General features: G+C 33.2%; 1 protein-coding gene across 5 annotated transcripts in view; it reads right to left on the bottom strand.

Annotated features, from left to right (window-relative positions):
* The window catches only part of SWT1 (SWT1 RNA endoribonuclease homolog), a 90,157-nt gene that overhangs the window by 39,394 nt on the left and 33,224 nt on the right, over positions 1-17,539 (bottom strand). For 3 of the 5 annotated variants that reach the window (XM_081299039.1, XM_081299038.1, XM_081299040.1), the window contains 5 exons: positions 11,517-11,662; positions 9,743-9,906; positions 8,207-8,345; positions 3,067-3,215; positions 168-2,097 (listed from right to left, as the gene is read on the bottom strand). In XM_081299039.1, the coding sequence (XP_081155165.1) occupies positions 1,975-2,097; positions 3,067-3,215; positions 8,207-8,345; positions 9,743-9,906; positions 11,517-11,662 (721 nt within the window). In that variant the 3' untranslated portion in view covers positions 168-1,974. Of the gene's footprint in view, positions 1-167; positions 2,098-3,066; positions 3,216-8,206; positions 8,346-9,742; positions 9,907-11,516; positions 11,663-17,539 lie in introns of those variants that run through there. The other 2 variants (XR_014022630.1, XM_081299041.1) reach the window with 2 other exon arrangements.

Here is a 17,539-nt window from a genome sequence, read left to right on the forward strand (position 1 = left end):
ACGTGAATTTTAAAGAATAAGCTAAGTCACAATGTTCCTGGGATTACTTAGATAGTGAATTCTTTCTGACATGAAAATAAAGAAACAACACTTTACTTTTTGGTACTGAGGACTGAACCCAGGGACACTTCATCACTGAGCTATATCCTCAGCTCTTTTAATATTTTGAGACAAGATCTTGCTAAATTGCTGAGGCTGGCCTCTAATATGTGATCCTCCTACCTTAAGCTCTACAGTCATTAAGATTAAAGGCATGCACCACCAGGCCAAGCTATAGGAACAACACTTTAAAGCTCTAATCCTGGAAACAACAAACGGTTTCAAGCAATTGCACTAATGTCAAGTGTTAAGAAAGGAAATAATGAGGGTGTCACCTAGATTCTTCACTAATCACCTTCATGAATTTTGCTAATGTAGAAACTGAAAATTCAAGAATGAATAACTTATGGTACAACAATTCAATAGTTTTACATATCCACTGGGCAACGTATAGACAGCAGGCATGCAATTATTAGATAACTGACAATAAATTTTAATACCACATTTTGATGGTACTTCCCATTCTCCAGGCTTCCAACTGATAAGAGTTTGAAACTTTGAGAACATTATTTTCATCTCAATCAACCCTAATATTTTGTTTTATTCTCTAATTCAAAACCAACTAAGGGGCTGGGGCTGTAGCTCAGTGGTAAAGCACTTGCCTTGCATGTCTGAGGCACTGGGCTCGATTCTCAGCACCACATAAAAATAAATAAAGATATTGTGTGTTCATCTACAACTGAAAGATATTTTTTAAAAAAACTAAGCTTCTTAGTATCACTGCATTTGTTTCACTAAAAATATGACTTAGGACTAAATTTTGTGATGGGAAGAGATATCTTTCCTGATACAATCCAAGTACAACAATCAAGATGTGACCCCTTAAATTCCCAAGTCTGTTCTTCCCCAATGGTTTTAAAAGTCAAACAAGCCATTAAAAAAAAAAAAAAAAACTACCAATGTTTTCGTTATATTAAACCAAAAGACCATTTAAAAAAAATTTTCTACACTTGATAAATTAGGAGGTGGAATTTTTTTTTAATCATTATTATACTGAGCTATTCTATCTTTGGAAGTAATCTACTGTTTCTGAAGTTACTGAGACATTACTAAAAATTTATCAAATCTGATGCATCTCTTAATTTGTCCCTTAATTCTTTCCTCAAAAATGATCACATATTTCCTATTAGTTAATATGTATTTTTAAAAAGATGCTTCTTTTACTCTTTGAGATATTTTATTAAATAGCAAGTAAATTCTTTTTTCTCAGCAACTAAGATTAGTGTCATCTAATCCTACAATTACTTCATAGGTAGTGGGCCTACCTGACCATGAAAAATCAATGAGATAGCCAGAACTGGCGGCGCACGCCTGTAATCCCAGTGGCTCGGGAGGCTGAGACAGGAGGATCACGAGTTGTCAATTGGGAGGTGCTAAGCAACTCAGTGAGACCCTGTCTCTAAATAAAATACAAAATAGTGCTGGGGATGTGGCTCAGTGGTTGAGTGCCTCTAGTTCAATCCCTGGTACCCCCCCAAAAAAGAAAAAAAAATAAGTGAGATAAACCCACCCAATTCAGTTCTGCAATGAAAAAGGAGAACATGATATTTTGTATATATTTTATGTAATATAAAGTTCAACTTATAAGCTACATAATATATAATTATAAAAGGTAATATATTATTCTTATAGAATATATATATTACATGATAAGTACATAGATATTACATTTTAATATATACATATTCTATAATATATAGTAGATAAAAGTTCCATTAATATATCCCCTAGTAGTTATGACACTGGGGTTTTTTAAGCTGTTTCTGACACATAATAACTCCCTGGCTTTTCTAATTTGAAATTAGAAGACTGAAGAAATAAGGTATTACTTGGGACAAAACTTACATAGTTAAGTTTAAATATTATAAAACGGTATCAGTAGGAGGGTAACTGCAAAAGAATCACGTTTAAAAAAAAAAAAATCACTTGTTTAAAAAAATTCATGTGGCTGAGTAGTATAGCACTTGCCTGACATGTATGAGGTCCTGAGTTTAATCCCTAGAAAAAGACACACACACAAATTCATAAGTTAATTGGTGAAGTTTGAATAAGGTCTGCAGATTAGACAACTGTATTTATCAATGTTAATTTCCTGATTTATTAGCCTGTAACACATAAGATTCTTTTAAGTAACTGCACATAGAAATATTTCAAGGTAAAGGGGCATCACATCTTCAACAAATGATCAATATAATACAGCTTGGAGAAACCATATGGGTAGATATGTAGATTGATAGAGAAAACAACAGATAAAATGTAATAAAATGTTAACATTTGGGGACTCAGGCTAAAGAATTTATACAGGAATATTTTTGTACCACACTTGCAACTTTTTCTTAATTTTGCAATTATTTCTAAATAAAAAATAAAAAAAGAATAGACCTGGACATCACTGGCAAAACCTTACTGTATAACACTTAATAGATTCTTAGCATCTGCATGTTCAAAAACATCTCCTATTGGTTTTTAATGCATGTGAGATTCACTGGCTTAGGGCACTGGAAATAAATAGCGCAATAGCTTTCTTTTTTTTTTTTTTTTTTTTAAAGAGAGAGTGAGAGAGGGGAGAGAGAGAGAGAGAGTTTTTAATTTTTATTTTTTAGTTCTCGGCGGACACAACATCTTTGTTGGTATGTGGTGCTGAGGATCGAACCCGGGCCGCACGCATGCCAGGCGAGCGCGCTACCGCTTGAGCCACATCCCCAGCCCGCAATAGCTTTCTTCTATCCATAAATGAGTTAATATAAAATACCAGCAACTGATGTGACACGTGACACTTCTTCCATAAAAGGATGTGCATTTCAAAACTAATGATAAGAGTTGCTTATACCCAATTCAATTTACTTAATGGCTTTAGTATGTCAGCCTTAGTTAGAATTAAATTATCCTGTAACTACTGTTGTCTGCTAAACACATTTTTAGAACACATGACCAGCTACTTTAAATGGCAGTCCCAAGCTATCTTACCTCTGTACATGTTTGGAGCAGTTTGTTCACTTCAGCAAAGGCCTGTGGAAGAATACCATCATAATTTGACCTTGTACTGAAAGCCTGTAACAAACTTTTAGAATCCTGAAGCAGGAATTTCACTGTTGTAAAATCCACTGCCTTATTAGCTGGTAAGAGAAATTTAAGAAAGAAAACCATGTAAGAGTGAGTATACAACACAAAATGACTCTGGACATTATGCTAATACTACTCTGAAATTTAAGAAGAGTATACATTTATATATATATACCACTCCTAATCCATCCCTCTTATATAAAAAGCAACAATTAAATATTTATACACAAAGTCCTTCAAGTTGACTGGTGTTCTGTATTCAGATTCCAGGAGTTCCCTCAACATGGTCCAACTTCAAAGTCAAAGTCAAATAAAAGAACATTAGATTTTCAGAGAAAAGAAACAATCACTGAAAAGTCAAACCACAGATTTTCAAAAATGAAGCCATTTCACATTCAAATTATTATGAAGGCAAAAGGGGAGTCCCATCTTAATGGCAAACATGTAAATTACATGTGGTCCCTGTCATGATCAATTAATTATGTAGTGATTCACCTTCAAAATAAGAAACTTCATACTAAATGTATTGAAAGTGTGTTATATTTTGGTGTGTACACCAAAATATCAGCAGAAAATAAAAATTTGGATATCAGCAAGAAGCAAAAGAAGCAAACAGTTTTTTTTTTTCCTGTAAATTAAAGTAAGGTAGTCTACAAATAGTAATTTAAAGTACAACAATTTTCTTTTAAGGAGTTACAACTGCTTACATTAACTCTCAAACTAGCCAACATGATGGCACACACTTGCAATCCCAGCAACTCAAGAGGCTGAGGCAGAAAGACCACAAGTTGGAGGCCAGCCTTAGCAACTTAGCACGAACCTCTCTTAAAATAAATAAAGAAGTGTGGGGATGTAGCTCAGTGGTAGACTGCCTCTGCATTCAATCCCTAGTACAGCCACGAATGAAAATTAAAAATAAAGTTATGAACAATAAAATTAAGTAAATTGCTATTGTCACAAAACTCAAAAAACAGAAAATTTTTTCCATTATTAAGGCATAATACAATCTAACAGTTTTCAAAAGCAAAATAACCATGCTACAATGTGTTTGTTTTGTTTTAATGTTCACAATTTGATAGTCACAACATGATTTTTCATTGGCATTAGGAGTTAAAAATATTCCTCTTTATTACTTACACAACAAGAACTTGCTTTTGAAATTATGAAAAATCAAATTAAGTTTTAAAAGTACATTTTTAATAACTTTATTTTATTATTATTATTTTTTTTTTTTTTTTTAATGTGGTGCTGAAGATCAAACCCAGTGCCTCACATGTTCCAGGCGAGAGTTCTACCACTGAGCCACAACCCCATTCTGAGAAAGACATATTTGGGCATAGCTTTTTATCCTCCCTTTTCTTTTCATGTGTGTGTATGTGTGTCTAGTACTGGAGATTGAAACTAGGAGCACTCTACCACTGAGCTACATCTCCAGCTCCTTTTATTTTTTATTTTGGGACAGAATTAAACTTGAGATCCTCTTGCCTCGGCCTCCTGACCCATGGGATTATAAGTGTGCGCCACCGCACCCAGATTCTTTTAAGGGTGCTTCTCCAATGTAGTCCATGTTTAGTAGAGCTTAAGTCCTTGAATTAATAATTCCTATCTTACAAAATTTGTTTACAAAGATTATGGGGAAAAGGCAATAACAATGATAAATTGAGAACAAAGATACAATACAAAAATCAATATGGATGAAATAGTTTAAGACTTATATGGGTCAATAATTATTCAGAGTAAAGTTAATCTGGATAACAAAGCTGATAAAAATTATTAGTCACTTTCCACAAAATTTTAAACACATCTATGTAATTCAACAGCTAAAGATACTACTAAAAGATAAACAAAATTATAAACTGAGATTTTTTTTTCTAATTACAAGTTATCTTAAAATAGGAAGTATTTTTATAATCCCACTATGTATTCTTCAAAAGTCACTAAAAATAGGCTTCAGATTCTTCTAGATCAAGGACCAATAAACTATGCACACAATGAATGCAAAAATAATTTTTAAGCAGAAGGTAGTCCCTTCCTTTTCACTTCCTTCCCTATTACCATTTAGAGCTGTTACCTATCATCTCTCAGGTGCATGAAAGAGCAGAACAAGGCCCGCCCCTAGAAAATGGAAGATAGCAACTAGATACCCATTTTTAAAACTAACCTTTCTATAAAATGCACACTTTACTCCCTTTTAAAAGACTAAATTATATCCCTATATGAAAAACGTTTCCACACGTTTAGCAAAACTGCTCTGAAGACATAAGAACTAAGGTTGTTCCATGTCCCTTATAAAATAATAGCCCTAAAAAATAACATCTATACTTAAAGGAAATGCCACAAAAGTCTTTTGTTAAAAAATTGGTAACATCTAACAGCAGATATTCATTCAACAGCTACCATGGATAAGATACATCAGGTGTTTTAAACATCCTAGAAGGAATTTTGAACACTATAAAATGCTTTCGAAGAGCTTACACTAGAGAGGAGAGACAGAGAAAGAGGTATAACTACCTAGAATATGCCTTTTTTTAGCCTCTAGGAAGCTTATTGTTAAAAATATATGCCAAAGTGTTCCAATAATTGTGCATTTTTTTAGTAAATACGGTAAATTAATCTTATTCTTCATTACATGGTTTTTGTGCTTTTTTTTTTTTCTTTTTATGGTAGAAGGGATTGAACTCATGGGCACTAGACCACTGAGCCACATCCCCAGCCATATTTTGTATTTTATTTAGATAAATAAATAAACTGAGTCGCTTAGCGCCTTGCTGTTGCTGAGGTTGGCTTTGAACTCACGATCCTGCCTCAGCCTCCCAAGCTGCTGGGATTACCAGCATGAACTACCATGCCTGGCTGTTTTTTGTGCTTTTAAGCCTAACTTAATAGTCCTCTTGTAGTCAAGTTATTATAAGACACCACAGTTGGTTTTTAGAAGTAGACTGAATATAACTAATACATAAAACAATAAACAGAACAGATCATGTGAGGAGTTTCAAAAAAGTTAAGAACTTGGGGGCTGGAGATGTGGATCAAGCGGTAGCGCATTCGCCTGGCATGCATGCGGACCAAGTTCGATCCTCAGCACCACATTCAAACAAAGATGTTGTGTCCGCCGAGAACTGAAAAATAAATATTAAAAAATTCTCTTTCTCTCTCTCTCTCTCTTTAAAAAAAAAAAAAAAAAAAAGCTAAGAACTATCTGAACCTGTAATAATAATCATACTTTACCTTTTAAAGGTATAGAAGACAAATCTAGCTCTTTGGCTTTGGACAAGTTACTTTCCTATCTCAGCTAATTTCCTTGATCATAAAACATAAGCTTTAATAAAATTAGATCAGCACTTTTCATATTTTTTTCTTCATAACAGAAAATCTCTTTTTCAACTGCTACATGGAATTGAACAGATTTAGAAAACAACAAAATAAGGCTTCCCTGGCTAATGTTGGGGTTAAAGTTCAAATGCAGCACCTACCTACCAGGCTCCCCTCACCTTTCTTGCCACCCGCTACCTACAGGTGGCAGCAGAGGTATGCCTAGAAATCGAAAGTTCTATTTAGCATGGTTTAAAAACCACCAACTCAGCGATTCACTGTCATCTCTTCCAGTTCTAAAATTTGCTATGCTCCAAAACTAAAGATTTCCTATTCCTTCTTCATATGGTTTAGATCTTTGATACATACAAGAATGGGTTCATAGTTTGTGTCTAACATGGTGAGAAATGAAAAAAAAAACTATAATTAATTCTACTTGTATAACTGAATAGACTATAAATACAGTTTTAAAAGCTTTCAAACTGAACACCATTAAAAATCATACATTCAGGGCTGGGGATGTGGCTCAAGCGGTAGCACGCTCGCCTGGCATGCGTGCGGCCCGGGTTCGATTCAAACAAAGATGTTGTGTCCGCCGATAACTAAAAAATAAATATTAAAATTCTCTCAAAAAAAAAAAATCATACATTCACAGGCTGGAGATGTAGTTCAGTAGTACAGAGCTTGCCTACTATGCAGGAGGCCATAGGTTCAATTCCCAGTACAAAAAAATATTATATATTCACAATATCCAAGAACATCAACAATGCTGCAAACTCCCTTTAGAAATTAGAAATACAGGGCTGGGGATGTGACTCAAGCGGTAGCGCGCTTGCCTGGCATGCATGTGGCCCGGGTTCAATCCTCAGCACCACGTACGAACAAAGATGTTGTGTCTGCCGAAAAACTAAAAAATAAATATTAAAAAATTAAAAAAAAAAAAAAAAGAAATACAGCCATGAATGTGGTAGAATACACCTGTAATCCCAGTGTTTTTTCGGATATGTGATGTCTGGCAAAAGCTCATGTGTGAGACAATGCAACAATGCTCACAGGTGAAGTAATTAGATTATTATTTGTGACCATATCAGTGAATTAAATCACTGACAGGGACTAACTGGGTGGTAACTGTAGATAGGTAGGGTATGGCTGGTGGAGGTAGGTAACTGAGGGTGTGCCTTTGGGGTATATTTTGTCCCAGGTGAGCAGACCTCTTTCTCTGCTTCCTGCATGTTGTGTCCTGAGCTATTTTCCTCCTTCTCGCCCTTCGCTCAATGAATGATGCCCGGCTCACCTTAGACCCAGAGCAATGGACTCTACTGACCATGAACTGAACCCCTGAAAAAATAAGCCAAAATAAACTTTTCCTCCTCTTGATTGTTCTTATCAAGTCTTTTAGTCAGAGCAATGGAAAGCTGTCTAAAGCATCTAGCTACTCAGAAGGCTGAAGCAAAAGGATCCCAAGTTTAAGGCCAGCCTCAGCAACTTAGTGAGACCCTCAATAACTTTAACAAAACCCTCTCTCAAAATAAAAAATCAAAAGAACAGGGATATAGCTCAGTGGTAAAGTGCCCCTAGGTTCAATCTTCAGTACCAAAAATAAAGAAATTAAGAGTGAACTCTTTTAGGAGCTAATCCACAAATTTCTTTAATTCATCTTTACATCTCATGGAATATATCTGCTGATTTGAATTAATACTTTAATATAATATTGGAAAAAAAAGATCCATACCTCTACAGAGATTTTCATATAGGCTCTCAACAGTTAAAAGCAAGTTCTTTTCCATAACTAATCCAAACACAGCCAACCAATGTTTTTTAAAGCACTGTAATAAGTGTATTAGAGTCCATGGTGGTTTCAAGTACAGCATCTAAAAAGTATTTAAGAAGATTAACATCTATGAATTTATTGATTATTCCAATTATTCAAATACATCTATTTAGGAATTCCTACATATACTTTAGGGGAAAATACAGTTAGTTGAATTCTTTTTAAATTAAAAGATATTTTATTAAAAACTAATCATCTTAAAATAATTCCATTACACTATTTAATTCATATTACTATTAATATTTGTGGTCTCTGGAATCATGAATATAAAAAGAAAGCCTAGTTCCAATCAGATAGGAAACATAGTTTTAATCAGTTAAGATCCCTCAATATACTTTTCAATATAATCATTTCAATGAAGAAATCAATCTAATTGTTTCATAGAACTGGGGGGAAAATTTTATGTAGAAAAAAGATGTCAAAGAGAATAACTGATCATTTAGTTCAATAAGAAGGCACAGCTGTGGTGCTAGGGCTGTAGCTCAGTGGCAGAGCACTTGCCTGGCATGTGTGAGGCATTGAGTTCGATCCTTAGCACCACATAAAAATAAACAATTTATATAAAGGCATGCTGTCCATCTACAACTACAAAAAGAAAAAAAGGAAGTCACAGCTCCTTAAGTCATTCATATTTCTACGATGAAATATCCAACTTAAATCAACCCTCCTAGAATCTTCTTATCATTCTTCATCCTCTTGGTTCACCATTTGATAATGTAATAAAGTAGCAAAGATATCAGAATGGAAGATATTAGAATTTCACTGAAAAGCTGGATCAAGATGCAAGCTACAATTAATGGGCTATAATGTTTCTGGTAGCTATAAATGTGAAAATCAAACAAAGATTAAACTGATCACAATTGCTAAATTAGGTGTTTTGTTGAATTGAAGGAAAAATATTAACCTAAAGAAAATTTAAGGCTGCTGATATAGATAGCTCAGTTGGTAGAGTGCTTGCCTCTCATGCACAAGGCCACGGGTTCAATCCCCAGCACCACACACACACACACACACACACAAAAAAAAAAAAAAAGGAAGAAAATTCAAAATGTCTCAATGAGATAAATTTGTACTTTGATATTCATGTTTACATGGCATAAGCCAAAAATACACTTTTTTAATGAAAAATATCTGATATGATTCCTTACATCAGACACTTTGATTCAAAAGAAACTAAAGAGTAAAGTTTTTCTGGATTCAATTTAAGCTCCATGGGACAGTGTGTCTGACACACAATATATGTGCCATAAATACATGTTGACTGATAAAAATAAATAATAATATGTATTCCCAAACCTTAAGACATATATCACTTAACCATCAAAATTTTTTCAAAAGCATGGAGAAAAAGATTGATGTGATATAGTTATCTCTTAAAATAACAAATCTTCAATAATAAAAAAAGAAATTTTCAATTAATAAAGTTGAACTAATCACCTCCATCCAAAGGTTTCCAAAAGCAATTTTCATTTCTGTTTCTAATATTGAAGATAAAGCTGTTCCAAGAGATTTTTCAAGATCAGACATTATGCGTTCAAGTAGAATGGACAGTCCTGAATTTTTAGACTTTTCATCAGACCTCTCTTCTACTGGTGTTGCTTCTTTAAAACAAATAGTTAACAGGCTTTACTGAGGGCACTAAAAGTAAATATTATAAATAAGTAGTATTTGGTCATAAATAATAAACAATTCATATGTAATTAGTATTTGAATTACCTAGAAATACTTAATTTAGAAACATGCATTTCTACTATAGTCATTTTAGATGCAACATAAATATACTATTTTGGCCAATGTTTTATCTTTTTAAAAAAGGAAACTAAATATTTTTATTCCAATGGAAATGTAAAAAAAAAAATGTGATTTTTAACTACAATTAATATTATTATTTTCAAAACAAAGGAGAGTTACAGGAGAGCCTTGAATTTATTTACAACAGAAAACTGAAAACTGGAGCTGGGGCTGGGGCTCAGTGGTAGAGTGCTTGCCTAGCAGGTGTGAGGCACTGGGTTTGAGCCTGAACACCACATAAAATAAAGGTATTGTGTCCATCTTCAACTAAAAAAGAAAGAAAACTAAAAACTGCAACGAAGCAAGTTTTCTTCCAAAATAGTACACATTTTTAAACTCAGCTCACATCAATAAATTATTCTGAAAGGACTAAAATTTCTGGTTTAAGCATCTTCATGCCCTCCCCTTTAAAAAGAACTTTAAGTGGTTTATCTCTACAAATAAAAACTAAGAATTTAAAATGACACTAAAATAATGGGCAAACCAAAAGCACATGATCCCTGAAAAACCATAAACTAGAATATCCTGTTATTCCCCCCAATGCCTTTTTTTTAATATTGCGACAATGTGTGCTATTCACAGAAAAAGGGCAAATAGGTAGTATAAGTATAAATATTTGTGCATTTATATATAAAAAGTACAATCTAGTAAAGACCTCAATAATTACTTTTCCACAGAGGGAAAAAGTGGGATATATTTATACATGACGTCATTTAATATAATATTCCATCAATTATCAAGCCACAGAAGAAATTATTCTGGTTAAAGGAAGGTAAGACAACAGTATTGCTTTTACTTTTCTTTTTTATTAGTTTAAAATTTTAGAAGTCTTATTAGAGTCTTGTAAGTTTCTCAATTATTACTAGCTGAGGTTTTTACTGCATTAATAGGAAGTTACAAATATGAAGCTAATTTTAAAAAGAAACTAGTCTCCCCATTTGAAATGATTATTTCTTATAGCTACTACTAATTCAAAAGGCATATTTTGCAAGGTACAAATGAGCATGCACACATTAATCATAAATATATAGAACTGAGGTTGTAGCTCTGAGGTAAAGCACTTGCCTAGCATGTGTAAGGCATTGGGTTCGATCCTCGGCACCACACAAAAATAAAATAAAGGTATTGTGTTTACCTACAACTAAAAAAAAAAAAAAATGTTTAAAAAAATTTAAAATATGTAAAACTATATGCGAGTATATGGTTAAAATCAAGTTAATCTGTAAAAGTATACACAGAATGTCATGTTTATGATATTTTTTGTATTAGTATTATAATTTTCATTTACTTGTAGGATTTAAATGCCAGCAAGTATTCCAAATCTAATGTCATTTTAAAAGTACAAGATTAACTTGAAATGTTATTACTAATCTTAGAACATAAAAGATATATTTCCAGTTATTCACAATAAAAATATTACCTGCTTTCAATCGTTGCTTAGAAACACAAGGCTGATGACACGCATCTGTGTTCAGAGATAAGTTATACAGCTCTCCACTCAATTCTTCTTTACTGAGTGACTTCACACCGCTTATTAGGCCTTTGTTTCTTAAATTTCTATCATCCCTGAGGTTGAGGTTAGAAGGAAAAATATTGTTTTATAAGATAAATCATATGGCAACTCAAAAAACACATGAGCTCTACTCATAGGCTGGTAAATCTCAGTATATGTATTAACAAAGAATAATAATTTCTCTATAAATAGAGATGATAAAGAAATTTTTACATAGTAGAGAAATATCATGAATTTTGGAGAATAATAATTATTTACTAAGTGCTTCCCAGGCACCAGGCACCATTCTAAGTGATATTTAGATATATTTATATTTACTGAATCCTTACAACAAACCTCTGAGGAAGTGGTACCAATTTTATCACCATTTTTTTAATATTTATTTTTTAGTTTTAGGTGGACACAATATCTTTATTTTATTTTTATGTGGTGCTGAGAATCGAACCCAGTGCCTCATGCATGCTAGGTGAGCGTGCTACCACTTGAACCACATCCCCGGTCCCCACCATTTTTTTAAAAAGAATTTGATGTTTTGTTTTTTAAATATTTTTTTAGTTGTAGTTAGACCTTTATTTTATTTATTTTTATGTGACGCTGAGGATCGAACCCAATGCCACACATGCTAGATAAATGCTCTACCATTGAGTTACAGTCCTAGCTGTAGCTCATTTAACAAAAGAAACACAGATATAAAGGTGTTAAGTAACTTGTCCAGGATCAGATACAGTATGTGGGAATCAAATTTGAACACAGGTATATGTTCATCCAAAGAGAAATAAACATTAACAACCATAGTAGGAGAAATAATTTACACAGAGCAGACAATTGCAAACTTACTCAGAATGAGCATAAAAAAAGTAATGTGAATCTGCTGTTTGCTCAAGTAAGTCAGTGTGATTAGAACACAGCATGAGACCAATTTATGAGGTTACAGAAAAAGGCTAGGACAATAATAATGAAAAAATATAAAAGGGCCTCAATGGGGAAGCAACATCATTGGATTTATTTGTTAAATTGTTACTCTGGAGCCCAGGAGGTTTCCAGCTGCTATTACTGCAGAGTAGCTTGGTCAGACTAACCTTCCCACTGCATAAAAGAATTACAAAATCTGAACAAAAAATGAGAAAAAAACTAACACCTGAAGGCACCAGAAAGTAGTAACATGTGGAAGGAACCTAAGGAGAGTCTAAATTCAAGATACAGGCTACATTAGGGTAGTTATACAGTGCTCTCTTTTTTGCTTAAGGCACTCTTCCATTCACCAATGGCATATGACAACAGAAAGCCACAGCCTCAGTGACTGGAAATATCAGAGAACCATGAGTACAAATGACTAGAACATCTAGAAAGTTAAGGAGGAAACAGAATGAAGGAAATCAGAGAGCAAGTAAGCCCCCAAATCCACATATAATCTGACCAGGAAAAAAAAAAAAAAAACACAGCCAAGAGACAAAGCAGTCAACAGAACCATGTTCAGAAACGAGAAACAGTGAAGCCATTCTTCTGGGGAGATAAAATAACTCAGATTAAAAGTTAAAGAGTCTAGGGACTAGGGTTGTGACTCAGTGACAGAGCACTTGCCTAACATGTGAGGTACTGGGTTCAATTCTCAGCAGCACATATAAATAAATGAAATAAAGGTCCATCTACAACTAAAATACAATTAAAAAAAAAGTTAGAGAGTCTAATGGAACAGATGAATAGAATACAAAATCAGACAGGTAGTTTCAACAGACATGAAAATCACAAGAGGGCTAGGAATGTGGCTCAAGCGGTAGTGCACTCGCCTGGCATGCGTGCAGCCCGGGTTCGATCCTCAGCACCACATACAAACAAAGATGTTGTGTCCGCCAAAAACTAAAAAATAAATATTAGAAAAAATTCTCTCTCTCTCTCTCTCTCTCTCTCTCTCTCTCTCTCTCTCTCTCTCTCTCTCTCTCTTTTTCTCTCAAAAGACTGAATCTGAGATTGTCCCCAAAGGTTTCTCTTTAAAAAAAAAAAAAAAAAATCACAAGAAAGAATGAAATAGAAATGCCAGCAATAAGAAAACAGTAACAAAAATTAATAATGACTTCAATAGTTCATCAAAAAACTTGACAGATAAAGAAAAGAATCAACAAATCTGAAGACAGACCAAAAGAAATCAAAGTGAAATAAAAATAATATTGAGGGTTTTTTTTTTAATATTCAAGAGCTGTGGGACAATATATATATATATACTGGTGTGTTTTCTTTTTGGTACCAGGGATTGAACTCAGGGCCTTACATATGCTAGGCAAGTGCTCTACCACTAAGCTATATCCCTAGTCCTATATACTGTGTTAAGATCCTTACTTTATAACATATGAAAATATAATATTATTATTTCATGATAAATTTTGATAAAGTAAGGACGCCTATTGTAAACACTGGAGCAACCATAAGAAGTTTTTCTTCAAAAGAGTATAAATAAACCAACATAAATATAATGAAATAGCACTTAAAAATATACAATCCAAAATAAAAAATAAAAGCAAAAAAGGACATAGTTCAAAGGGAGAGCACCCCTGACTCCAATCCCCAGTACTGGGAGAAAAATAATTCTTAGATTGAACAAAAAAGAACAAACTAACTACAATCAGCATTCATGAATTCAACCAACCAAGGGTTAAAAATATTAAGGAAAAAAATGCATCTATACTGAATGTTTGCAATTTTTTCTTATCACTGCTCCTTAAACAGTGTAACTATTTATATAGCATTGCACCCTAAACACTATTACTAATTACATGACACTTGCAGTAGATATCATAAGTAACTTAAGAGATGATTAAAAGTATACAGGAAGATGTGCATAGGTTATATGCAAATACATCATTTTATATAAGGAATATTAACATCTCCATGGAGGAGGTACACAGGTAATACGCAAATGTGCCATTTTACATAAGCAATGTTCACATCTGCATGAGGGAGGGACGCAGATTTTGGAATCTGTACGAGTCCTGGAACCAATCCCCTGCAGATACCAAGGGATAGCTGCACATGTTATCTACAAGAAATTTACTTCAAATATAAAGACATAGATAAAAAATAAAAAGAATGCAAAGATATCCCATATAAACACTAACCAAAAGAAAGCTAAAATAGCTAAATACGTAACAAAGGAGACTTCATAATCAGGAGTATTATTAAGAACAAATAAGGGCATCATATAATGATAAAAGGGTCAGATCTCTTAAGAAGACAATCCGAAACAAAACATGTATGCCTCTCACTACAAGCTTCCATTTTTTCACCTGAGTGCATTCCCCAATTCATCAAGCAGGCTTCATTACTTGCATAGTTAAGTGAAGCAAAACAAATGAGACTGGAAGATGAAATAGACAAATCTACAATCAAAGGTTGGAGATTTCAATACTCCTCTCTCAGTGATCACAGAAGTAGATACATAAGCTGCAAGGTTACAGAAGACCTATTGAAATTTATACAACACTCTATCCACAAGAGCAGAATCAATGGCACATAAAACACCAAGACAATACAAAATCTTGGCCATTAAAAAAAAAAAAAAATTTCAGAAAATTTAGAAGAATAGAAATTATATAAATTATTCTCTCAAGCCATAATGGAATTAAACTCTAATTCAATACCAAAAAGATATCAGGAAATTTTGTAAATATTTAGACTTAAGCCACAAACATCATAACCTGTGAGTCAAAGAGAAAGTCACAAGGGAAATTATAAAGTAGATTGAATTGAACGAAAATAAAAATATAACATAAAATTTGTGAACTAAAACTAAAACAGTTTTTACTGGGAAATTTACAGCTATCTCAGATAGGTGATCTAACTTCTACCTTAAGAAATGAGAAAACACAAAGGGACATGTGAGTACTTTGGGAGTAGTGGAAGTATCCTATATATTAAGAGAGATGTGGCCTATACCATTGCATCTATTTACCAACATTCAATAATCAATAACTGCATTTCAAAATACAAAAAAAAACCTATATAAAAATAATCATTTTGGAGGATGTGAAGTGTACAGAAATATAGTAACAATGGCAGAATCTAAATAATTGTTGTATCTGGGTAATGAGGAGTTTATTAACTCTTCTTCACTGTAAATTTTAACATTCTCCATAATGAAAAATTTAAAAAAATTAAAAATAAGAAACCAGAGGATCGAACTCAGGGCCTCACACGTGCTAGGCGAGTGCTCTACCACTGAGCCACAACCCTAGCCCCTCACTGCTATAAAGTTTGAGGCAGCGATTTATATAGGGTTTCATGCCATAGCTTTCCTCTAGCAGGCCAAATAAAAATCTTCTGAGGTATTTATGGGACAGTTTCAGAACTGATCTAAGTAACTATGTAGATAATTCAGTTAGCTCCATGCCAATTCATTCTACCTTCTTTTCTCTCTTTGGGACTGAGCTGTTCTTGGTGTGTTTTGTTTGAATCATAGCTTTTAGAGCAATATTCAAATTAAATAGAAAAACTTCATGGTAGTTCCTTATCTTTGAAATAGTTCCTTATCCCAGTGATAATAAGGATTTTCATTCCTTGTATTAGCAGATAAATATTGTTATTTGAGTCATAATTCCTGGTTTTGTCAAAGAACTCAAGATGAAATTTATGGTCATTTATTTGACTTTGTAACTTAATTACTAAAGTGTGTTGTATTTTAACTCTTCTTGAGTCATTTACTGATGTGTACAACTATTCCCTTTTAAAATCAATAAACAACTTGTTGCAAAAAAAAAAAAATAAGAAACCATTGTAACTTTTTGAAGAATAAATGAAGGAGAAGAAGTATGAGAATAGCACAATAAATCTCAGAATAGAAAAGAAAAAAATAAACAAAATAAATATAACATGGCTCAACAAAGGATAGTGGTGGGGGAGATAAAGAAGACTGCACAGGACTAACTGGATGCAGATTATGAAGTAAAGGCAGTTATTAAAAATAATTCAACTGCTGGATTCAGCAAATGGGTAAGAGATGGTACTTTCCATTTAAAGGAAGTATAATTTAGAAGTAAAAACCAAGAGCTCATTTTTGGTGATGCTAGGTTTCAGATGTCTATGAGAATATAAGTAAAGATAACAAGTAAGTAGATGAGTATATAAGTCTGGAGTTTAGAAGAAAAACAGACTAGAACCAGTTACTGTGGTGCATACCTATAAACCCAGGAGGCTTGGGAAGAAAGTCTGTCAAGTTGGAGGCCAGCCTTAGTAACTTAGCAAGACCCTATCTCAAAATTTAAAAATAGAGAATGTTGGAGTTGTTGCTTGGTGGTAGAACATCCCTGGATTTGACTGCCATGTATCACAGAAAAAAAGAAAGAGAGAGAAAGAAAGAAAGAAAAATATGGACTGGAAACATTAATTAGGGGTTATAGGCCCAAACTTAGTGATGTAAATTTAAGTAAAGCATTTGATGATGTATAGTATTATATAGTCATGTTGAGTTTTTCCTACTACTATCATTACCAATTGATATTAACTATAAACATCACTATCATCATCTATTTAATAGAAATATGTCTTCACAACAGGTAAGACTTAAACAGTACACATAATGATTACTGTTTACAAAAAAAAAGAAATAACCAACCCCCAAAAAAGGAAGGAAGGAAGAAAATAGATGAAAAAGAAAAGTGAAAGGAAGGGAATAGGAAAGAGGAAAAAACAGGCTACCACCTAGAACAAGACAATGCAAGAATTAAAAGAAGGACACAGCTACAATTTAAATTTCACTAAAATTGTCATTTCTGTTAATCCCAAAACAGTGATGACATAAATAATGCAAGACTTACAATGTTTCACCAATTTAATTTCATTCTCAACTGAACTAAAAATTATTAAATACACAGCAATTATTTCTCAAATTCAATTTATCTCAAATTCAAATTGATTTACATATTACAAATTTTATTTCAGCC

Source organism: Spermophilus citellus (assembly GCF_964194105.1).
Source record: "Spermophilus citellus genome assembly, chromosome: 6".
NCBI classification, from domain to species: Eukaryota; Metazoa; Chordata; class Mammalia; order Rodentia; family Sciuridae; genus Spermophilus; species Spermophilus citellus.